The sequence below is a fragment of the Myodes glareolus genome, chromosome 7 (genome assembly GCF_982192425.1).
Source record: "Myodes glareolus chromosome 7, mMyoGla1.1, whole genome shotgun sequence".
NCBI classification, from domain to species: Eukaryota; Metazoa; Chordata; class Mammalia; order Rodentia; family Cricetidae; genus Myodes; species Myodes glareolus.
The window spans coordinates 73,029,916-73,054,070 of NC_142032.1; the positions used below are offsets into that span (position 1 = coordinate 73,029,916).

General features: G+C 43.7%; 1 protein-coding gene and 1 pseudogene across 1 annotated transcript in view; one reads left to right on the forward strand and one right to left on the reverse strand.

Moving 5' to 3' along the window:
- The first annotated feature begins 10,526 nt into the window (after positions 1-10,526).
- On the forward strand, positions 10,527-11,580 carry LOC125417219 (pyridoxal phosphate phosphatase PHOSPHO2-like; annotated as a pseudogene).
- Positions 11,581-15,928: 4,348 nt separating this feature from the next.
- LOC125413694 (scavenger receptor cysteine-rich domain-containing protein DMBT1) overlaps positions 15,929-24,155 on the reverse strand; it is a 104,791-nt gene continuing 96,564 nt past the window's right edge. The window contains exons 69-72 of the mRNA XM_087908694.1: positions 23,179-23,211; positions 22,011-22,186; positions 20,142-20,524; positions 15,929-16,672 (exon numbers count right to left, since the gene is read on the reverse strand). Coding sequence (XP_087764820.1) covers positions 16,381-16,672; positions 20,142-20,524; positions 22,011-22,186; positions 23,179-23,211 — 884 coding nt within the window. The 3' untranslated portion in view covers positions 15,929-16,380. The remainder of the gene's footprint in view (positions 16,673-20,141; positions 20,525-22,010; positions 22,187-23,178; positions 23,212-24,155) is intronic.

Genomic DNA, 24,155 nt, shown 5'->3' on the forward strand with positions numbered 1-24,155 from the left:
AACCTGCTTATCAGAGAAATATTTCTGTTCCTGGTAAGAAATCTGGCTTCTGAAAAAAGCCTCAAAAAAGAGTAATCTCAGTAAGAGGGACGGATTTTTCTCTTAGGTTATTTTATATTTTAAACTATAAAAAGATGGAGCCTGAAAAAAAAATGACAAGAAAAAAAATCATACAATAGAAACCTGACTCAAATAGGGATTCTCTTTAACTTCCTTGTTTTGCAGTTATTTAACCACGAGGTGTGAGACACTGCCGGTGTCCTGAGTGTGTGCTTGAATCCTAGTGAATAGCTTCACCTCATTTCACTGGACAACTGAACACAGCCAAACACCTGTAGCTTATAATGTCAAGGGTGTTTAAAACCTCAATCCATGATTCTGTTTAAATAATTGAAACAGTTGACCAGGTTCTGATTGGCAGACTCTCAACTGTTAGACTTTAAATGATACAAAATATATTTCTTGAAGCTAAAATTTGCCTAGAGGTGGGACAGAATTCAGTATTGTGATGAAGGGGGCTGTAAGCTGATGTCACAGAGGGTGGCTTGGAGCTGGTGGTAATTTCTAGCAGCCCTGGCAGACCTTAGCCCTCCCTCGTTGGAGTACGTTGGTCTGTCTCTGAACTGCTCAAAAAGAGTTGTTTGGATCCTTTTCTCAAGTCACTGATTTGAGAAACTGCAGGTTTCTGAAGCATCCTATTTCAGAAACTGTTTCCTTGTATTTTGAGGTGTGTGCACGCACATGCATGTACGTGCTTTAAATAATTGTCGTTAATTCAGTGCTAGACGGCTTGATTCAGTAAGTATGCTTTGTAGTCAGACTCTTTTCTGTTGTCTCTGGGTTTGCTGCGCCAGTTTTATATCTTAGACTAAGTCCAGGAAAGGGAACTTGGTAGGAGGGTTAAGTGTTTAGCAGGGAGACACATAGTCTGCTAGAAGACAGAATGAGGCACAGGAAACTCCTGAGAAAGCTGGTTTATGGTCGGAGCCAGCCTGTTTCAGCGTCAGCAAGGGGTTGACTGGACACCTTCAGAATCTTTTTAACTCTGAGATAGCATAAGCTACTTTGTCTCTTTGTGGGGTCTCCACCCCTCAAAAAAAAACACTGCTTTCAAAATAGTTTTTTTTTCCTCAGCAGTTTTGGGCAATAGCATTTTGAAGTGTCCTTCCCTCAGTCCTTAAAACAGGTCTCCCCAGTGTACTTGGTGGAGTAATTTCCGATTCAGTAAGCACGGTTTAGAAGGTTGGGAAGCTCCAGTGCAGGCTTTTCATTCGCTCAGGGTCCCTTACTCCCTGTGAAAAGTAATTACTTCCTACTGTCGTCCTCAGTTCCTGATCTATGGATTTTACAATCAAGTCTTTTTGTTGTTGTGGTTTTGTTTTATTTTTTGTTTTTCGAGACAGGGTTTCTCTGTGTAGCTTCAAGCCAGTCCTGGAACTTGCTCTGTAGACAAGGCTGGCCTTAATCTCAGAGATCCGCCTGCCTCTGCCTACCGGATGCTGGGATTAAAGTCATGCGCCACTACCGCCTGGCTCAAATCCCTTTTCAACCACAAATAAACTCTTACCCACCTGAGGTCAGTGTGGACCTCCCTGGACAGAGTTCCTTCTACTTACACATATGAAGATCCATGGTTGGTTTCTTTCTTCTTCACTGCGGGATGGAACATGGGGCAGCAGTGGCCAAGTGGCTGCGGAATTTGTGGGTGAAGCCACCTCTGCTACCTGATCTTCTCTTCCAGGTGTGAACGATGTTAGACCTGAATACGAAGATTATCATCGCCGTGTTTAGCGGTATGATGACTGGTACAGTTATGCTGTTAATCACTGCCTATTTTCTTGTCTTGAGAGCTGCCAAGGAAGTCAAGTAAGTCGCGTTAGTAGGCGTGAAGAACACTTCTGCAATGGGACACTGGTTTCTCTGCTGGAGCAGGGTCATTTCTTACTCCAGTGGCCACTAGTAGGGGAAAATCAAGGGCCACTGTCAGGTCTGAGAGGACGGGGACAGATGGGTACAGAAACTTCAGGGTTTTCCTTCTAGCTTGAGGCCAAGAGCTTACAAATCCACTGTTCTAGGCCTGGACAGTCTGTGTGTGTGTGTGTGTGTGTGTGTGTGTGTGTGTGTGTGTGTGTGTGCCAGTGCAGGTGTGTGCCAGCATTCCTTTCTGTCCCCAGGGAGTGCGCCTTCAGTATATAACAGGACCCAGGCTGATTCCCCTTTCCCTCTCTGGCGCTGTAGACTGGGGAATACACAGAGGATGCCATGGGGAGGAGCTGTCTCTACTCACACAGAGTGTGGCCATAACGACCTCTTCCCACTCACTGGGGAGCTCACATGTCCCCTCGTTCATTGTCAATGGCTGTGGGAAAAGTGAAGTGGGTCAAGAGAATAGAGACTCCACAGAGGACAGCTGACAGGGCTGGAAGTCAGAGGAGAGATGTTTGAAGACTGGGAGAGAAGCCCACATCCCAGGGGCCTGTAGCAGCCACTGGGGTGCAAGTCCCTCTCCCTTGCTTGAAGTGGCCACCTGGGTTCACATGCATAGCAACTGCAGGAGAGGAAAAGATAGGGAAGGAGCAGAGAGCTTCACCCCAAGGCTGGTGTCACATGTGTGATGGGCTTCAGCCATGGACTTCCCATACAGCCCTCATGATTGTAGAAGCTCACTGAAAAGGAAAATTCTAAACTCATTTTGTGTGTGTCTTTTCTTAAGATTCGCAAATTGGGGAGATGTCGAAAGCTGTATTAATTCACATAAGGTCTCTCAAGAAAAGATCATCCGGGCCAAACTCATTACTGCGGAGTCTTCTAGTATTCTCGAGGGATGTGATGATTATAGCATCTATACAGATTCTGACACCCTGCCAACTTGCTTTTCTGGCACCAACAAAGAACTCTGACATGGCTGGGGAGAAGCCGCAAATCTTCACAATCACTATTTCTTTTTTAATAGAATATTTTATCTTTTCGAATTAATTTCTGTTATGTTTATACCCTTATTTACTCTCTAAATGGTTTTTATGTCCTTTGTATAAATGCACAATAATAAAAATAATCTTTTACCTTCACATGGTGGTGTTGATCGTTATGAAGGTTCTTTTTTCGAACATGTTTACTCATTATGAGGCTTGAGCCTGTATGACTATGTTGCGATGTAAGCAGGAGAATTGGAGTAGAACAAAAGAAAGGGACATGTATGCAATTTTGAAGATGAGATATCATTTTGCGAAATGCCTAAACTTTACAAGTATTTTAAAATTATGTTTAAGACTGAAACTTCCCAAGCCCAAAGGGAAAAATTATTCTTCTGAGATGACTTTTTCAGGGCTAAATTCTGATTGAATTTTGTTACATGGGATTCCTTTTTATTGTTTCTTACTTACATTTTTTAAAACTGTAGTGTAGTTAAAACTTTACTTTTTAATTTGAAAATAGATTTTTCCATATAATCTATTCTGATTATGCTTCAAATTGCCCAACTCCTCCAGACCTCTCAAAATTCCCACCCTCTGAAGTCCATACTCTTTCTTGTTCTCCTTCATTAGAAAACAAACAGGAATCTAAATTAAATAAAATAAAATAAGCACAAAGAAAATCAAATGGATCAAAACAAACAAGTAAACCGAAAATGAGGAGCCAAGGAAAATGTACAAGAAACACATTCAGACATAGAGACATACACACTGGCACTCACAGTCTCACAGACACACACACTGGTCCTCAAAAATATTAACAGTCATCTAATAATTCTACATGGATGTGTCATAATTTACTTGACCCAAACTTTACTATTGAGAACATATTTCTAAATTCCATTTATTAAATGTTATAAAGGACCATAAAAATCTTATCACTAAGTATATACTAACAGAAAACACTTTGGGGTTGATTAAGCCTGAATTCTGAGTGTCAGCCTGGCAAGGCTGTCTCAAAGTTGTCAAATTCAAATGCACACCGGTTGCTTTTCTCGATGTGAGACCAAATTCCTGACACTGAAAAGGGAAGCGAGGGTTTTTCTGCCTTCACAGTCTCAGGGCACAGTCCCCTGGGATGAGATGGTGGCAGGAGCATGTGTCACACGTGTCACACAGAAGAAGGCCACAACATCAGCGGTCAGGGAGCAGAGGGAGATGACAGCTGTGCTCAGTCTGGGACCCCTGCCACCCACAAGTAAACACAGGCTCTAATGCCAGTGAAGGAACGGACCTGCCAGAAACAGTGGAAGGGAGGTAGGAGGGTGAAGAGCAAAGGGCAAAATTCCTTCCTTCGTGTCCTTTTATGGCTACCATTAGATAGTGGGGCCCAGATGAAAAGTGAGTCTTCCTACTTCAAATGGTTTAAGAAAAAAATCCCTCACACCTGCTTGGATTTTAATGAATTCCAGATGTAGTCAAGTTGACTACCAAGAATAGTCATCATAAGTCTAACCCCTTCTCAACTTGACACAAATTTATATCTCCTTAAATCATCCTTGATTCCCAAATGAAAACAGTAACCAGGTCATAATTACACCCAATCTGATATAAATACCCATATACAATTACAACACATTCTATATTTAACCAGGTCATAATTACATGAAATGTGATATAACTATCCCTCATACAACTGCAGATGTATTATACATTTTAGAATAAGAGGTAATATCCCTTGAAGGATATTCTTTCAGTATCTCAAGTTTAAACATAATAACCAGTGGTATTCTCTTGATTGATGCTACAGTACCTGATAAGAAATTAAGGAAGGAAAACACAAATACTTGTACAGACAGATTCTTAATATTACAGAAACATTCATGTCGATTATAATTCATATTTTCATTCCTGATGGGTCTGTGTCCTTTGTTTCCCTGCCTGGATTAGGCTGTAGCTTCCCATTGACTTTAATTGCAGGGCATTTAAAGACTTACACTTCAGACATAATTTTTCTTACCTTCAATGTGGAGAGGAATCCAATTTCTCCACAATAATCTTCATCAATCACTATTCCTAATACTGTTATGCCTTTGGTTCAAGGGCATTGGAAGCCCAAAGTGGCCAGGTGGAAGCCCTGAGTTTCAGTCTAAGGGAATGTTTGTTGTTATCTCCTGGCAGGAGTGCTCCCCCGCCACCCCCAAACCAAAACTTCTAGGCCAGAAGAACTTAAGGTCATGGGAACTGGAAGCAAAAAGGTTCCTAGTGGGCCACTAGGGGCAACAGTAAGTGGAACCTTCCTTTTCTTACCCTTTGATTCCTGCACCCATGCATTCCAGCTAGGAGAGCACATTCCACATACTGGATGCCAAGTCAAAGCATAGACCCTTTGTGGACAACTCTACCCCAGCCCTTCAGACTACTGCCACCTAATTGACTATGCAGTAGTGTCTTCTAAAGACCATTCCATCTGTCTGTCAGGGCAACTGCTTCAGGACAGGGGGCCTACTATCACACTTCTCTGGTTGTGAAATATGTTCCTGGGTCAGAAGCAATACTGTGTGGCATTCCATGATGGCAAAGAAGGCATTCTGTAAGTACACAGATGGTGATTTTGGCAGAAGGGGTACATGGAAGAAAGGCAAATCCATAACCAACATCAGTATCTACAACGGTAAGGACAAAACCTCCTTTCCATGGAGGAAGCACTCCAATGTAGTCAACCTGCCACCAGATAGCTGACTGATCACCCCAGGGAATGATGCCACATTGAATCAGTGGTAGTCTATGTTCTTGGCAGATCTGGCACTCAGCCCTGGTGAGTAGAAGTCCATGTTATCAAGCCCCTCGCACATCTTCTATTGCTGCCACCCTGGTCACTGTGTTCATGTACCCAATGCTCAGAGACAGGGATGGCTAGGGAAGAGGCTGACTGTCCACAGAATGGGTCATCCTATTTGATAACTGAACTCTTCCATAACTGAACCATCTGATGAGCTTTTACATGAGACACAAGTATCTTTGAATTCTTTGTCCATCTGGAAAGATCTACACAAATGCTTCTTCCCCAGATGTCTTTCACACCAATTTTCCAATCAGGCTACTTCTAAGTCCCTGACAATAAAGTCAACACAATAGCTACAGCCATGAATCAGTAGCCATTTCTCTTATCAAACAAAATATATGATGGTGTGTACTGCCCAATGATAAGGAAGCTCAGCCAATCACATCTGGCTAGGGTGTGGCCACCTGGAGCCCAGGTAGATGAATGATAGCGTGAGTTTTCTCGTTTTCAATTATTATAACTGTTGTTTTGAGCTGGTCTGGTTATCTTAGCGTACCTATCAAATATGTCTTCACTTACAGCCCAAAGTTCTGCCTACGGTGAAGATTTTCCTTTGCTGGTATCTTTCAGGGTTGTCACAAAAAGGAGTTGAAATGCCACAGCTGCCCACTTGTGAGTGGTGCCTGCATAACACGCTGAACCATTAGTGAAGCAGGTCCTAGTCATGTCTTGGTGGTAGGGGCCAAATTCAGTAACTCGCCCTTCCCCTTAGATGTCCCATACCACTGAACTCCTAAAACTGGCACTGAGGTAGAAGGTTCTTGAATTTGGGCTGTACTTCCCATCCTCTAATGGATGTGTGTTACCAACAAGTCCAAAGTGATTGCCATCTCCTGTTCACTGGATCCAATCAGCGTAATGTTGTCAATATAGTATACCATTGTGATATTTTGTGGGAGAAACAGATTGTCAAGATCCCTTTTAATTAAGTTATGACCCAGTGCTGGGCAGGTAATATGAGGTAAAACTGTAAAGGTATTGCTGGTCTTGCCAGTTGAAAAATTGTTCCTGTTAGTCCTTCTGTATAGGTTCCGGAAAAAGGCGTTTGGTTGATCACTAGCTTCATGCCATGTACCAGAAGATGTATTAATGCTTAAGTGAGGCTACCACATCTGGTACAGCAGCTGCAGTTGGAGTCACAACATGATTGAATTTTCAGTAGTCAACTGTCATTCTCCATGATCCATCTGTCTTCTGCACTGGCAAGACAGAGTTACAGGGAGATGTGGTCGGAACCATCACCCCTGTATCTTTCAAGTCCTTGATGGTGACACTAAGTTCTGCAATCCCTCCAGGGGTATGATACTGTCACAGGTCACGGAAGCAATGTAAGAATTTGGCCTACTTCCAAGTATATCTATCCCAATTACACATTATGGAACTAGGAAAAAAAACCACAGGATGAGTTCTGAGACAACCTGGGCCTCCTGTGAGCCAGACTCCATTAAACAACTGACCTCCAAAATCTCCCTCTTTAACTGGAGGGCCACAATGTTTCTAGGGGTCCCCCAGATTAGTGTCAATTCCGATCCAGTGTCCAATAGACCCCAGAAAGTTTGAATTGTTTCCCCCACGGTACGGTTACCCTTATAAGCGTCCATATGTCTCTATGGGAGGGAGAAAGACTGGAGAAAGGCTAACAATAAAACTCTTAGGTTCCCCCTTCCTCGGGAGAACCTGACAGTTCATTCATTCAAGGGGTCTGCACACTGGCTCAAGCATGGAAATTGGTTTACAGCCCTGATTCCCTTTGCCATGGCCCAGAGGAGTCGTTATTTTTTAAAAAATTTTTCCACTGATATAGATCAACCAATTCAGTAGGCTTCTTATCTATTTCATACCTGGAAAATAGCATGATTGATTAGCCAGTACCAAAGATCCATCCATATAAGTCATGCCACCATAAAATTCACTGTGTCTATGCAGCCCATTATGGGGCAGGCCATTACAAACACGGCTGTGTCTGTTCTGCCCATTACAATAACTGTCACCTTGTCTTTGCCAAGTCAGTGCTGCCACTGTATTGTTTCTGGAACGGTGACAAGAAAGAGCCTGCACGTGCTCAGCACACAGTAATATGTCAAATATTTTTGAGTCACGCTTAGTTGACTCTTTAGAGGCAGAAGGCCAACCACATATACATGCACATATTCATACAGGTAACTTCTTAATGAAAAAAAAAGCACCCTTTTCAGATACTATGAAATCATGGTTTCATCTTTCTATACTGTCATTGGGGACATTCTCTCTTCCTGACTTTGTCTCAGCGTGTCACAGACCTCTGCATTTCCTTCTTTCTGCATTCATTAACCAGAGCAGACAACAATCTGAGTACCTACTACCTTTATAGGTGTAAACAGTGTGGGCAGTGACATGGAGCATGCCCCACTCTCACTGCTCCAGGCAGTTGTAATTCCCCAAATCTCCTGCAATCTACAGAATTATTATAGCATAAATCCCTGCTACAATTTTAAAGCATGTCAGTCATGGAGTAGTTTAATATATTGCCCAGAGCTGTAGGTATACAGGTCTTTTTCCCTTTTCTTCCTGGCGATTAGCAGGGCCGTTTGACCTCTGGCTCCCTGGAGATTCTGCACTAGCACTGGCTTGAGGGTATAGTTTAGAAAGAACTTGGTTCTCTTTTGTTATGGTGATTCCACCTGTAAACAAGGTTCCAGCTGAGGGCCCTATACGCCTGCCATACCTGGCTCCCCCAGCTGCTTCTGCCTGAGGCACCTGTCATCCTATTCCATTGCTCCTGATGGGAGGGGGCTGTGCCCTTTTGCCCTCTTACCCACTGGTATAAATACCTGACTTGAGTTTAATAAAGTGGCCATTTACTCTTTGGTGAATGAGCAGGTCTCTTGTGTCTGTGTCTATTTAAATCCTTAGGACAATTGTCCATTCTTGTGGACCCGAGTTCAGGAAAGCGCGTGCCTGGATCGGGCCTGGGTATCCACAGAAATGTGCGGAGGCTAACACAGAACAGGGAGAAAACTGATGATTTTGGAGTTTGATGGCTTTAAGTCAAAATATATTGTTTACATCTTGTTTTTTGGGCTATTCATTTTTTTTATTTGCAAAGGCCTTCAAGAATCCCTGATTTATGTTGAGGTTTATTTGTTCTTCTTTCAAAATTCCTACAAAACTTTGCTTCAGATTTAAGTGGCAAAATTGTGTCTATATATGGTGGCTGGAGAGATAGATCAGTCAGTAAAGTGATTTTCTGGCAAGCAAGAGTATCTAAATTCAGTCCTCAGAACCCATAGAAAAATGCCTAAGTTGTGCACGCCTTTAATCCCAGCACTCAGGAGACAGAGGCAAGCAGATCTCTGTGAGTTCGAGGCATACCTGGTCTACAAGAGCTAGTTCCAGGTCAGGCTCTAATGCTACAGAGAAACCCTGTCTCAGAAAACAAACAAAAAAAGCTTAATGTGGTAATAAGTACTTATAACCCCATTTCAGGGGAGGTAGAGACAGCTGATCCCCAGTGACTGGCAAGTCTGTCTATCCTTGAGCTCCAGGCCAGCAAGAGACCCTCTCTCAAAAGGGAGAGGTGGTATTTCTGAATTATACCATATTTAAAATTTGCCATTTCATTCTTACCAACTATTTCTGTCTTCTGGGGTAATAATGTTTCAGAATGAGAAAATTGAGGCACAGTGATTTTTTAATTGATTTGGCAAACAAGGATTCATGAATGAGGTAACTGATCCCAGAGCTACACTAAGGAGCTGCAGAGGAAAGCCCTCCTGGACACACAGAAGTAAAGCAAAGAGAATGCTCGCTTGGCTGCAGCTGGAGAATTGCCTCATTTGGCCTGCCCCATTTGGAGCCCCTAGCTATGTAACTATGTTGACTATTTCTGGTTAAGCTTGAGTTTTCTTTAACGCACAAACAGGCATTTACTTCTCATTTTTGAGCCACTGGGGATAGAATCCAAGACTCCAAGCTGCCCTGAAAACACTGTACCACTGAGCTGGAAAGACTGCTGGCTGTGACCCTGGCGTAGGTCAGTGATGAGCCCTTCATTCCGCCAGTCCGGTGTCCCCTTCTGCCTCCACTGCACAATTGAGGAGCTAGCCAGTGTGCCAGTCGAAAGTAAGGCTTGGTATGAGCTCCCACACTGCTCCTCTCGGGCTGTGGTTTTCTATCAGATATTCCACTGTAACAATGCTGGAGTTAAGAAGTCTCCATTCCTTTGCTGTACATCAGAACAATTTCGCTGCATACAGAAATAGAATAATTGTTGTAACATGAGGGCCAGCTTGTTGGGGCTTCTGTCCCGCCCGGTACCCCAACAGCTGGCAAATCCCAAAGAGAAATTACACACAGGACTCCATAAGGTTATAAACTGATTGGCCCATTAGGTCAGGCTTCTTTTTAACTCTTATAACTTATATTAACCCATTATTCTCATCTATGTTAGCCATAATGGCTCCATACCTTTCTCAGCTGGACATGTTACATGCTGCCTCTTCGGTGGTCTGTGCAGGAGTGGCTGAGGAACCTTTCTCCTCCCTAGCCTTATCCTATTCTCATTACTCTGCCTCTACTTCCTGTCTGGTTGACCCGCCTATACTTCCTGCCTGGCCAATCAGCGTTTTATTAAAATACATGATTGACAAAATACAGATAATTCTCCCGCACCAAATTGTTTAAAGACAGCTGGCAAATTAAAAATTTTAATGACTTAAATTCTATGCTGAAATAGTATTAATTGGACTGCAAGTGCCATCTTAGGGTAACCCAAATCTTTTACTGGAACCATGAAAGTTTTGTTGGTGTACTACTTCGACAATACAATCATAGATGACAATAGTGACACCCGGATTGTACAGTGTGCTCCAGACAAAAAAATTCCTACGGAAATGCAAGATTCTTACCAGAAGGGGTTCTAGACGAAATTAATGGGTAGAGCCTTTAAGTATTTGGGAGAAAAAGGGGTGAAAGAGGATGAAATGAGAAGAGCTGACATCAATGCCTTTCACTTCCGGGATGGTAGAGCTTTTCAGCTTTCTTGTTGTGGGAGTAACTTGCGCTGCCTCAACCAATAGTTGCTGAAATACGAGCCCACAGTGCAGCGGGGAGCGACTTCCGCTCCGTCAGCCAATAGCTGCTGAAATGCCAACCCACTGGGGCGTGGTATATTTCTCTTTTAAAAAGAGAAGCAGATCCGGATCAGGCTCTCTTGGTTCCGGCTCTTGGTTCCGGTGCTTGCTCCTGGCTCCTGCTCCTGGCTCCTGCGACTAGGCTCCCTTTCTGACGGTTTATGGTGTATGTAAGTTTTTCCCCCTAAAATAGATAACCCCTTAAAACATAACTGGTGTGGGATTGATTCGCCGATACTTTCTAGGGATGAATAAGGATACAATTGATTGCATCATTATTTTGGATTCAAACTCAGTCTTCACAGGTTGGGTTTTAGAAGCTGCTGATTTTCATGATGTCTTTGATAACGTGTTTACTAATCCAGCAGCTTTTGATAACAGTGGTCATCTCACAGTTAAAAATTGCCATGCTCATTCTTGCAATAGGTTTCTGAAGAACCTTTGTAAAAATGCAGTTTTCCTAGAATTTATAGACAAACAGCTACAGAAGGAGGTGAGGTTGCAGGATTGTTTATGTAGGAGATTGTGGAAATGATGTCTGTCCAGTTACCATTTTAAGAAAAATAATGTTGCTATGACGCAGACAGAATATATGCTACATAGAACTCTTGCCAGAATGTCTCAAAATCTTGAGCCTATGGAATCTTCTGTTGTAATTTGGTCTTCAGGTGTTGAAATAATTTCTCATTTACAATTTCTAATAAAGGAGTAATGTGCCAACAAAAAGATTTAACAGGCATCAACAGCTCTTCAATACTCATAAAGTAATACAATTTTAGGGATCAGGTCACAGGGCCCCTCATAGGGTCCTACATGGAGAACATTTTTTTCAACCTGCAGATGACCCTATCATATGAGGACAATGAAACATCTTAGAAGCACCTATTTTTCCATTCCTAGGTCTGGCCTTGAGTTTTTTCTGGCTCATCATTTAAGAGTACTTGCTGTTCTTGCAAAGGTCCTCAGTTGTGTTCTCAACACCTGCATCAGGCAGCTGAGAACTTCTTGTAACCCAGTTCCAAGGGATCCAATGCCTTCTGTTCTCCACAGGCTGTGTACTCACACACTTGTATGTGTATTTGCACATGTGTGTGTGCACACACACATACACACACAGTCACACCCCAATAAAAAGACATCAAACAAAAAGGAAAGCAGTTGTAGCCTAAGTCTCCCTTACATCTCTTTGTTGGTACAGCTGTTTTTCTTCAGACTCTACAGCTCATACCCACTTCACATTTGAGATCCAGTCTCAGTGCTGGGGTTATAGGTGTGCACCCCCTACACTCCGCTTCTTTTTTTACATCTGGTTTCTTGTGTCTCCTTTTCACCTCACTAAAAAACAAAACAAAAAGCACCATGTCGCCTCATGGAATTTTCTCACTTTTTTACAGATGAAAATTTCCAGTTTGGTGGTTTGCTCATAAATAGTTCAGGCTCCTTCTCCAGTCCTTGGTATCCTAAAAAATATTCCACCAATGTGTTGTGTGCCTGGAACATACGAGTGGATAGCAGCGCTCACATCAGACTCACCTTTGAAGTGGTCAAGTGAGTAAATATTTTCTGCCTATACAGTTATCATTACTTGCCTTTGTTCACATCAATTTTACTCCCTCTTTGCAGGACACAACAATGTAGTAGCACACATGAGCTCCTAACAGAGGAAACTTCATGTACAAGACCAATAATATCAAGTCAGCCACAGTCCCAACATGCATGAGTGAGGGACTTACAAAGTACTGCCCCTTTCTGATAAGCTGTTGGCAATTAGTAGTTACTGGGAGAGTGAGAGCGATTTTCTTCCAGGATGCAGGCACTGAGAGATTACCCAGGCTCCTGTAGAAGGTCCCATACCCATGCGCACACAGAAAGCACAAAATGGATTCAATAGGTAGCAAATTTAAAATAAGAATGGGTGTGTTGGCATATGCCTTTTATCCTGGCATCTAAGAGGCAAAAGCAGGCAGATCTCTGTGAGTTCAAGACCAGATGGGCTACACTGTAAGACCTGTCTCAAAATAAAAAAAATAGGTAAAATTAAATAAAATTTAAAAGAAGAGAGCCTGTGAAGTTGTGGGGAAAGTGGGACGGGAGTTAGTGGAGGAACTGAAGGGAAGGAACTGGGCCAGTCTGGATGCACACAGTACAAGCATGTATAAATATTATATAAAACATAAAAAAGCAATAATTCTCCCAAATGAGATGAACCTTGAAGTGCCTAGGAATGTTGATCAAAAGGCTTCAGTTTTCACACGGAGACAGTAGATTGGGATTAATCTACTTGCCCATCAGCAGATCTGCTAAACAGATTTTTGGTACAGCCACATGTCACTGTCACAGACTAAGTGACTATTGCTACAGAATGAGATGCAAGAAAGCAGTGGACAGTTGTCACATCTCCCACCACCTTTGTGCAAGCATCCTATGGAAGGAAAAAGAACCGCTTCTGGGAAGAGGGATAAAGAAGAGGGATCAGTGGGGATGGGAGATTCTCCTTCCTGCCATGAGCCATCATTATCACTTAAATTTTATTCCATGAGTTTATAGCACACACTGCAAAGATTTATTGAATTAAAATGTGAACAAATCAAAAGAAAATGAATTTAATGGTATTTTTGTAGATTTTTTTGTCTCAAATTGCTTTGTTTAATTTTTTTGGCTTATTGGTCTTTTGTTTGTGTATATTGAGTTACATTCTTGTGGGTTTGTGTGTGTGTGTGTGTGTGTGTGTGTGTGTGTGTGTTCCTTGTTTTTTTGTCCTTTAAAGAGAGAAAGAAAGGGCATGGAGTTGCATGAGTGGGGAGGAACTCGGTGTGGGAATGGAGAATGTGACCAGATAACTTGTGTGGAAATATTTTTGAGCCCTCAAAGCTAACCAAGGCAGAGATCGTGTCCTCCCTACTTTCAAGTGCTCATCAACATGGGAAGCTTCAGGGCAGTGACCCAGCTTGTCTGATTTCCAGATGTGGCACTCAGGCTGGCCAATGGCAGCCACCCATGTGAAGGCCGTGTGGAGCTCTACTACAACAGCAGCTGGGGCACAGTGTGTGATGACAGCTGGGACCTAAGAGATGCCCAGGTGGTGTGCCGCCAGCTGGGTTGTATAGTAGCCATGGCAGCCATTGGCCGAGCACATTTTGGGCGGGGCCTTGGTCCCATTGTCCTGGATGATGTAGAATGCATGGGAACAGAAGCCAGACTGTGGCAATGTCTGCACAGTGGCTGGTTTTCCCACAACTATGGCTACCATGAGGATGCTGGTGTCATCTGCTGGTGGTGAGCTGGACTCTGAGCCAGATGAGTTCATGATTCTCCAGTTCTGGGAGTTTCCTGCGCCACCACACATAAATCAGGAAGAAAATCTAGGCTAGTCCCAGGCCACTATTCCCAGCCTACCCTCTTGCTACTCATTTCCTTTAATCTGAATCTTTACTATGTGAGTTTCTTTTACAAGGAAGCTTTAGACTTCATCCGCTTAAACTGAAAGTCATGGCCACTTCCTGCATATAGACCACACTTAAACACAGATAGTGTCTTAGTTACTATTCTATTGCTATGATAAAACACCCCTGACCAAAATAACTTACCAAAGAAAGCAATTTATTTGAGGCTCATGTTCCAGGGGATAGAGTTCATGACCACTATGGTGAGGAGCATGACAGCAGGTGGGTAGGCATGGTGCTGGTGCAGTAGCTGAGAGCTAACATCTTGATCCACACAGAAGCAGATAGAGTTAATTAGGGTTTTCTTAGGCTTTTCAAACTTCAAAGCCTGCCTCCAGGGGCATACCTCCTTCAACAAAGTTACACTTCCTGTTCCTTCCCAAACATTTCAACCAGCAGGGGCCCAATCTTTTAAACATATGAGCCTATGAGAACCATTCTCACCACAAACAGTGACAATGAAATCATTGGCAGAATCAGAAATTTGTTTTTGAAAATTTGATTGGACCTGGATATAGTTAAATGTTTAAGAACACTAGCTGCTCTCCCAGAGAATCAAGGTTCAGTTCCTGGTGTACCCATACAACAGTTACACAGCCTAGGCTACATGGGATCTTGACTTTAATTGGTCTACTGATTAATACATTAAAAATAAGAATTACAAAACCAAACCAACTAGCAAGACAGACACATCATGTAGGTGACTCTCCCTGTGGTCAGAGTGTATGAAATAAAAGAAACCTGTATTCTAGAATCCATTATCAGGACAGAATAAATCTAGATATTCAGAATCTCGGGTGGTGACTTGAAGTCAGTCTTAGATGCAAGTGGATACATCTGGCTTTGGTTCCTCGCCAAACAAATAATTCAAATTAGCAAGCTTCCCTGTGGGGTCAGAAAGGATGAAAAGACGTTGTTTGGTGACCCCCTCACTTTGCTTCTGTCTTTCGTAGCCTCTCTGTCTGGCCCAGCACCATCATTTCCTGCCAGTGATATGATTTCAGGTAATGTCAGTTGTTGTTGATTGACTGGCTATAATGTGTGTTGGTGAAGTTACACTGGGAAGTAGGGTAGTGGTTTAGGGTCCAAACACCCTGTCTTCATCATCACTAAATCTAGCAAATGTCTGAAATATTTCAAGTCTCTATTTCCTCCACTGGATGAGGTAGGTGCATCCTCAGGATGTGTAGAGATTGGGTGACTTTCCTAGTACAGAGGGAGGAGCTGGTACTGTACTCAGCAGTGACAGAACGCACTAGATAGATACAGCCATTATCTTCTGACTCCTAAGGTCAGAGCTTTGTAAGCATTTCCCTCTGCACACTGCTTTCTTCCTGGCAGAACAAAGAAGCCAAAAGCATTAACTCTCATTTGCTCCTGGCTCTTTGGACCCAGTAGTTCCCACATTTCAAATTCAGTCAGTGGCTCTTCAGGGAAGGTCTTTAAGAGCAGAGTTCAGAACTCAGGGAAGAATCAGGAGAAAGGAAGTCTGCTTCTTTCAAGACAAAACAACTGAATGAACCCTTTTGAAGGTTGCTCTCAATGACTGTGTCGTTCAGTTGTTCTGCTAAAAGAGTATAAAGAAAATGAACAGTGGCTCCCAGAAATCGGTTTATTTTATTTTTTACGAGATTGCTGGCAGGATCTGGAAATGAATTCTCACATTTCCAGAAGAATAGAAAGAGGCCCACTCACCTATCAGCTCCCAAAAGTAACAGATATTTTAAAAAACAATCCTTAATTGCCCACAGAATAAAGAGATACAACTCTGCTTTTTATAATGTTTCATACATTTGAAGACAATGATCAAGGTCTTGAGAGTGAAGAATAACAGAATCAGCATTCTTTATTTTCCTATTTTGCCTACAAACAGACAAACTGCCTTAGAAGTTAGTGCTCAGGATTGGTTAGTGACAAACCCCAGAGAAGAAATCCCTTGGCTTCTCCTGCCCATCTCAATGGATAGAGTGCTGCCAATGTCTGGCTTCTGGGTGACCAAACAGTGCTTCCTGGTAAGAAACAGACCTTGCTTCCAGTTTTCCGACACACTTGTATGACAGCGAGAGAGATTACACCGGGGCCTTGCTCTGATGGCCTGCTCTGTGGATCTTCAGTGGCCCCACTGTTTGGATGTATTCAGCTGATTCTTCGCTGGCCTCTGCAGAGCCTGTGCCTCTCCTCCCCCTTCTCGTACAGCCTTGTGAGCATCGGGAAGAGTGGTCCCCGGTTCGGCAGACAGCAACCTTACACTGCAGGTAGACCACATCGTAGCTTTTGAGGAAGCTGAAGGCATTGAACTTGAACTGGGCCACGTTCTTCCCAGAGGTATGGAGGTTGGAGTAGGAATTGTCTTTGATGCACCTGACGGGGAGGAAAACACAGACCTAAAAGGTTAACTAACACATGACATAAATTTCCTTCAACCCACATAACCAGGCTGGCTTCTAAGGTTCTAAATGCCAAAAGGAGATCTTCCCACTACCCTCTCTTTTGTGAAGCGACAACTACTACTATACTCCTATACTACTATGCTACTACTGCTACCACCACCTATGGTTTCAACACCATTGTTAATGGAAACCCTATACCTGGTCATAAACAGAAAGGAACTGTTAAATATAGGAAAAACAAGTCAAGGTTTTGCCTGTAACCCTTGCCTTTTAACTCTACCCTATTTTACCAAAGAAAGATTATAAGGTGGAATGTTACATTTAAAAATGTACTTTGATTTTCTTTCAAAGTTTATCACAGGCCTGGTAATGCAGGTCAGTGGATGAGGGCTTAATTACCTACCACTCGCAATGCTCTGAGTTCAATTCCCAACTCTACCCAAAGAAAGTAGATTGTAAGCTGTAGGGTGACATAAGTGGTGTATTAAGAGGAGATGAAATGTTATGGAAATGTATAGTTCAAAAGAATCAGAGAAGCTAGAAAAGGTAGGCATAGGGCAGGGAAAGAACATAAGACAAACATAATGAATGGGGAATGGTTTCTAATCCAACTGCTTGGATAAGAATGTTAAATATGAATGGTTCATATTTACACCAATGTAAAGACAGAGAATAGATTACAGGAGAATCCACAAAACCTCCAGCTACGTGCTCTTTACAAGATAGCCGTGTAAATACACAGACACTGACATGGAGATGGAGGGAGAGCAGCACAGCAGCTGCTCCTTTGCTCAGAACAAACTTCAGAGCAGACAGAACTGTCAGGGACAAGATGGATGCTTTGTAACAACAAAAGAAAGGGTCAATCCTCTAAGAGCAAATCCTCACCCAAGATAATCGAAGTATGAAACAATCTTTATCCCAATATAATAATCATTAATATAATGCACCCACAGGCAGAGCGTTAAAATATGGGAAGCAAAGGGAGCTGAAGTGAGATACTGACAAACTCGCTGTAATAACTGGATGCTTCACTATCCCTCTCTCAACAATATATCCAGTAGGGAGGAATTCAGTAAGGGTATAAGTGACCTGAGGAACACTATCAATCTACTAGATCTTGTTGACATTCATTAAACAGTCTATCCAATGCACATTCTCCTCAATCCAGGTAGAACGTTCATTAGGATAGACCATATTCCAGCCCATAATAAATACTTTAATAGTCTTAAAAGGATAGAAATACATCGTCAGGTAGCAAGGGGATTAAACTTAAAATTAATGGCAGCAATCTTTCTGGGAAATTCTCAAATATGTGTAAGTAGACAGTATATTTTCAGACATCTTTTGTATCAAAAACGTCCTTAGAGAAATCTAAGACTATTTTGAAAGAATTAAAATGGTGCTTGTGGTGATGTGGTTGAGAAGAGCCCACAGAGGCTCACTTTTGAATGCTTGGTCCCCAGTTGGTGGAACTCTTTAGAAGCCTGGTTGGAGGAAGTGTGTCACTGGGGTAGGCTTTGAGGTTTCAAAAGACTAGTGCCGTTTCCTGTGTTCTGTCTGCCTCCTACTTCTGAATGGAGATGGAAGCTCTCCACTTCTCCTGCTGCCATCCCTTCCCTCTGCCATCGTGGACCCTAACCCTCTAAAACCGTAAGTCAAATTAAACTCTTTCTTTACAAGTTGCCTTGGTCACCATGTTTTGTCACAGCAATAGAGATGTAAATAATACAATACCTAACTTACCAAAATTTGTAGGATGCAGCTAAGGCAACACTTGGGGAGGATTTATACTATTAAAATGCATATAATTTGTAAAGATGTCCAATCAACCTAAGATTTAAAGGCTAGAGAAATGGGAACTGGTTAAGCCTAAAGTAAGAAGAACAGTGTGCTACCTGTGACATCCTGATATCTAACTGAACTTCCCACCTTAATAATAAGATCATAAGAGGGGTCAGAAGGCAAGAACCTTTTCCCTCTAGAGCGCCCTCTAGTTTATGCATCTCTTGCTACAGCTCCCAGAAACCTGTGGCAGGTGCTGTCTTGCTCCTCTGTTGATTTTTGGCAACAGGTGCCTCACTGTTCCCCAGGGGCCTAAGGTTACTGTGGCTCTTACCACACTAAAGCTGTCGCTGAGGAAACAAGCTTCTTAACTAGCCTCCAGTTTTCCCTTCATGAGCGTTTAGCCCCTGACCTCCAGGCATGACCACTGCCAACGCAAACACAGAGCAGCTGGGATCATCCATACTTAGGAGACCCCCACACTAGGCCATTAACATTCCTTCATATAGGGAGGGAAGGGAAAGGCCATTAACTCCTCAGCAGATTCCAGCCACTCCCTCCTTCATGTGATCTCAGCAGCGTGGGGATAGGAGAGGTAGAAGGTTAACTGAAAGGAGCCCCATCATCCACATCATTCAGCAACGTTCACAGGTTGATGTCATCTATGCTGGGGTGGCACACTTGGGGGGACCTATGCAATGCCTTACTCATGCTTCTGTACATAAAACCAGAGACCTTACTGGTTCACCAAGTGGACTTTGATGAAATTGGAGGGAGATGCGGGAGTAGTCCTTTGTGTTATCTGGACAAAATAGACACATGTGTAATGTTCCCAGAGAAAGATATGAAATAAGACCTGCTAAGACGTGAAGGAGCCACAGAGACAAACAACTTGCCAAGGTTCTCACTTGGCAAGTCACTTGGTGAATCAATGAGCTTGAAGACATCTGGTTGGTTTAACTAAGAGCTTAGCTTGGGAAAACACATTGACATATTGGTGTGAGCCAAAGTCCTGAAGATCTGTCCTGGGAGAGGGGAACTAGAAAGGAAGGGAGGATTGGTGTGAGAGAATTGTCTGTATTCTGTCAATCATAAATGCTGATTGGCCATGCAGGAAATATAGGAGGGAAAACCAGACAGGAAGTAGAGGTGATGCAATGAGAACAGGAAATTGTGGGAAGGAGGAAGTTGATTCCTCCCACTCCTGCCCAGATCACCGAAGCAGCAGGATGTGATCTGCCCCCCTGAAAAAGGTACTGAGCCGCATGGCTAACGTAGATCAGAATAATGGGTTAATATAAGTTTCAAGAGCTAATAAGTAGCCTGACCTAATGGGCCAATCAGCTTTATAATTTATAGAGTCCTCTGTGTGATTTTCTTTGGGGCTTGCTGGTTGTGGGGAACTGGGTAGGACATAAACCCCAACAAGCCAGACCCTCATGTTACAGAGGATTATGCTAAAAACATGGGGTGGGCTACGAAAGTACTAAATGAGGTCTAGGCTGCTGTATTCTCCACCAGGATCAGTGTCTGCTAGAGACATGTAGGATATCTACACCCTTCTGACTTAGGACTCTAGGTCAGACACTACAGGTTCCCCACAGAAACACCATACATATTTAATACCAACTAGGGAGAGTTTCTATGTTCCTTACCCTTCCTGAATCAGTTCATACTTGACAGTTGTGAAATCACGGGGGTCAGGAGAAGCCACACAGGTGTCCACAATGAGCCTAAGGTTGGGATTGTGGCTGTGGAGGGTGGCCTGCAGGAAGACCTCTTCCCTCTGATGGGTATAGGAAGGAGCTCCAACCCCCATATTCTGGGATTCAGGCGACTGGAGGAATGAAATCGACACATCGTAGCTGACACCGTCCTTCTGAGTATCACTCCCATGCACAATTTCCACGGCAGACTGGCCGTCCACTTTGCAGGTGAACTTCACCTGGGGCACCTTGTGCCTCACGATGACTCGGCCAGGGTGGCCTTGAGTTCTGCCTCTGATGGAGTTGGAGTAGCTGAGAGAGCCTTGATGCTCCTGTGAGGACGAGAGAATCATAGGGAGTGAACCTGGAACCCTGATGCTATGCTTTATTCACGGTGGAGCCCTTTCCTTCCCATAAGCGCCAGGTACCAGCTTCATGACCTTCTTGAGGGCTGGAGTCCCTGACTGGACCACTGTGGTAACAACAGGAAGGAGTGTGTGTGTGTGTGTGTGTGTGTGTGTGTGTGTGTGTGTGTGTGTGTTAGGGGTGTCCCTTGAGTGAGGACTAACCCTTCCCTCCTGTAATTGCCAATCTGCTGAACTTTGAGCTGGGTTGCAGATCCACTCTGGTCGCATGGTGCTCCCTCTCGTTTGAATTCCTTCACACATTCAATGCCCACTGGAACCCCATCCCTCTGACCATATCTAACTTGGATCTTGGATCTTCTCTGCCTTTGACTCCAAGCTAGTTTTGGCCACAGGTGAGCCACAGGTCTGAGCCTGCCAGCCTGGGCTGCTAGCCTTGCTTCTTGCTTGTATCCTCCACACATCGCCTCCAGCAGAACATAGAGGCCAGAGTGGAATGGACAGCATGATGGGCAGAAGCCACCACTTGTACTTCGTCACGTACACAGCCTGACCACGGACATTTCTGAAATATGTGTGACTCAGATCCAGAGACTCTCTGCCAAGGGCCGCCTCCTCCAAGCTTCTGGCTTGGCTTCAGCGGCAGAAATCTCTCATTTAAGAAGTAGAATTTTCAGAACAAAAAGGATAAAAATGACCACAATCTGTATAATCAAGCAGCAGACAAAATGGAAGCGAGCTTATGTTGGATGCCTCACGTAGTCGGTTTGAATGAATGCTACCTCCACAGTATCAGGTGAGCCTTTTGCATACGGACAAACAGGGAAGCAGGAAAACAGTGTCAGGATCATGTTTTGGATCACATCACTGCCAAATATACTGACGGGGTGTCATGGTGGAACAGTTCCTTCGTATATACATGGGTGTCCTTAATATCAGTGCTATTGTTTCATGATCTAAGAAGGTGGTTGCAGAGAATTAATAGACACATGTATTTAATGGCTCCAGAATATCCTAGATGTTTGCTGTCTATAGTGTGGAACATAACTAGTTGCTTAGTTAGAGACACAGCAGACAGACAACCTTTCCTCCCTCATCCCCAGCACACTACCATGCTCGTGGTAGATATAACATTCAGTCAAGAAGCATGTTATGAGAACCGCTGGCTTTGAAGCTGGGAGAATATTGTCAGCCCAGTCATCACCTGTCCAGCCATCACACCCAACACACTGTCCACATCACTGCACTCAATACTCGTTCTGCCTCATCTCAGGATGAATATGTATCTGAAATTCTCCAAATGGGGGAACATCAGGCAAATGAGTGAGCCGCTTCATAAATGAAGCAGCTTCTTTCCCTATCTTCCACATGTTTTAACAGGAAGTTCAATTTTCTAAGCTTCCCTTCTTGGACTCCATCCATGAAGGTCATTGCTTTGCTGTCAGCCTCTTACCTGCCTGATGGTGCCACAGTGGCCATAAGGAATATTGAAGATGAGGTAACGCCCAGTGACTTGGGGGCGACACATCCTATCATTTAAATGGATGTCCCAGGAAGAGTAGCCTAATCTCCGGAGATAACCTCGGTCAATGACGGCTTGGAAGAGGTGAGGCAAACAGGACAGCTGAGCTGCAGGAGAGAGAGGGAAGCTGGTACATGGATGTGTAGCTCAGGGGCTGTCCATATGCACTACAGGCAGTACTCTGAGGTGGGCTGGGCCTGCTCTGCATCCCTGACTCCAGTGGTTCTTAATGATGGGTTGCATATCAGATATTTACACTACAGCTCATAACAGTATCAAAATTATAGTTATGAAGAAACAACAAGTAATTTTATGATTGGGGCTCCCCATAGCATGAGGAACTGTATTAGAGGGCGACAGTGCTAGGAAGGTTGACAACCACTGATTTACTTTACTCTATCACCTTGGCTTTACTTCCACTGATGTGGTGTGTGTGTGTGTGTGTGTGTGTGTGTGTGTGTGTGTAGGAGGTCATAGGTGAATGTTGGATATCTTCCTTGATGACTGTCTAGTAGTTTTTGAGAAAGGTCTCTCATTTAACCTGGAATTTGCTGGTTTGGTTAGACTGGTTGACCAGTAAGTCCCCAGGATCCTCCTCCTGTCCTCACCTTCCTAGGGATGGGATTACAGATACCTACAACTGTTCTTGACTTTTATGTGGCTGCTCAGTATCAAACAAGTCCTCATGCTTTCATGGCAAATACTCTACCAACAGAGGCATCTCCACAGCCCTGGCTTTTTTGGCTTTGCTAATATTCTCAAAAAATAAAGGCTTTGAAATCAGGCCATATCAATAGGGAATCCTGCTTACAACCAATACCCCATAAGCCACAGGTCAGAGCCTTGCCCAGGAGACTAAAGGAGAACTCATGACTTGCTCAGTCTGAACTTGTATCTGTCTCGACCATTACACAGAGAAGAAGCTGGAAGAAGTGTGGGAGCAAAAATGAGGAGAGCCCAAGTACAAAGGGACTTCTTCACAGACCTTCTGCTGTCTAGGCAAGTGGGCCTGCCTCCTAGTCTGCTTTTTCTCTCCACTCAGCTACTCTCTTAGCTCCTTCCCCAATCAGCTCCTTACCCCAGGAGGAGGATGACTTACCATTATCCTTGGGCACAGGAGAGTCAGTTTGACCTGTTTGGGAGAGATGAAAAGTGACTGTCACAGGTCTGAAACACCGGAGGAGGACTGTCCACCCTCCAAACCATTGCAGCTGGAGTGTGAAGGCATGAGGACATCCCAGAACATGCAACATAAAGAGACAGAGAAGGAACCTGACCCAGGTGAAGTGGTGCTGAGAACACAGGTGTTATCAGTATCAAGGTTTGTGGCAACAGAATAATGGGGACTGCAAACCCCACTGCATGGGCGAACTCTGGTTTCTGTCTCTTTCTATATCCAAGCATGCTCGGGGCCCCAGGAGGAGAAAAATGAATTCTCAGGATATCAAGGATTTCTCTGGCTCAGAATCAAGACCAAACAGTGTCCCAGGGCCACAGCTGAGACCAGGAAATGTGCATCAAATTCACTCAAGGGCTTTAGATACAATAGATCCCTTTGGCATGGGACATGGTTGAAATGAGGCCACCTTAGTGTACAGTCCAAGCACAGTGTGTGGGTCCTTATTAAAAGTGGGCTTCTGAGGGGGAAGGCTGAACTGTGAAGAGGCATGAGAACAACCAACATCTGGAAGGTGCAGACTTCAGAATAGGTAGACATAGCTTCTGTTTCTTGGGTAGTGCTTGGCTTCAGGGGCTCTGATGTTGTTTCTATTTGGGGCCCACGTCTATACGAAACAGGGCTTATTCAAGGCAAAAGCAATGACCACGGTTTGTTTACCTGTAATAAAAGTGGCAACAGAATAGATGAGGTGAATTCAGGATTCTTCAAGTCTTAGAATTCCCCAACTCTCTGAAATTGTCATGGGCCAATTTGGGGGTAACTTAGAATGATCAGAAGGAGGTACTGGACCATACAGGTGGTGGTCAGAATGCCAAGCCAGACACAGCTGATGATACACTATACTCCAGGGAAGATACAGGCTAACAGCTTTGATGCAAAGGACACAGTGAAGCCGG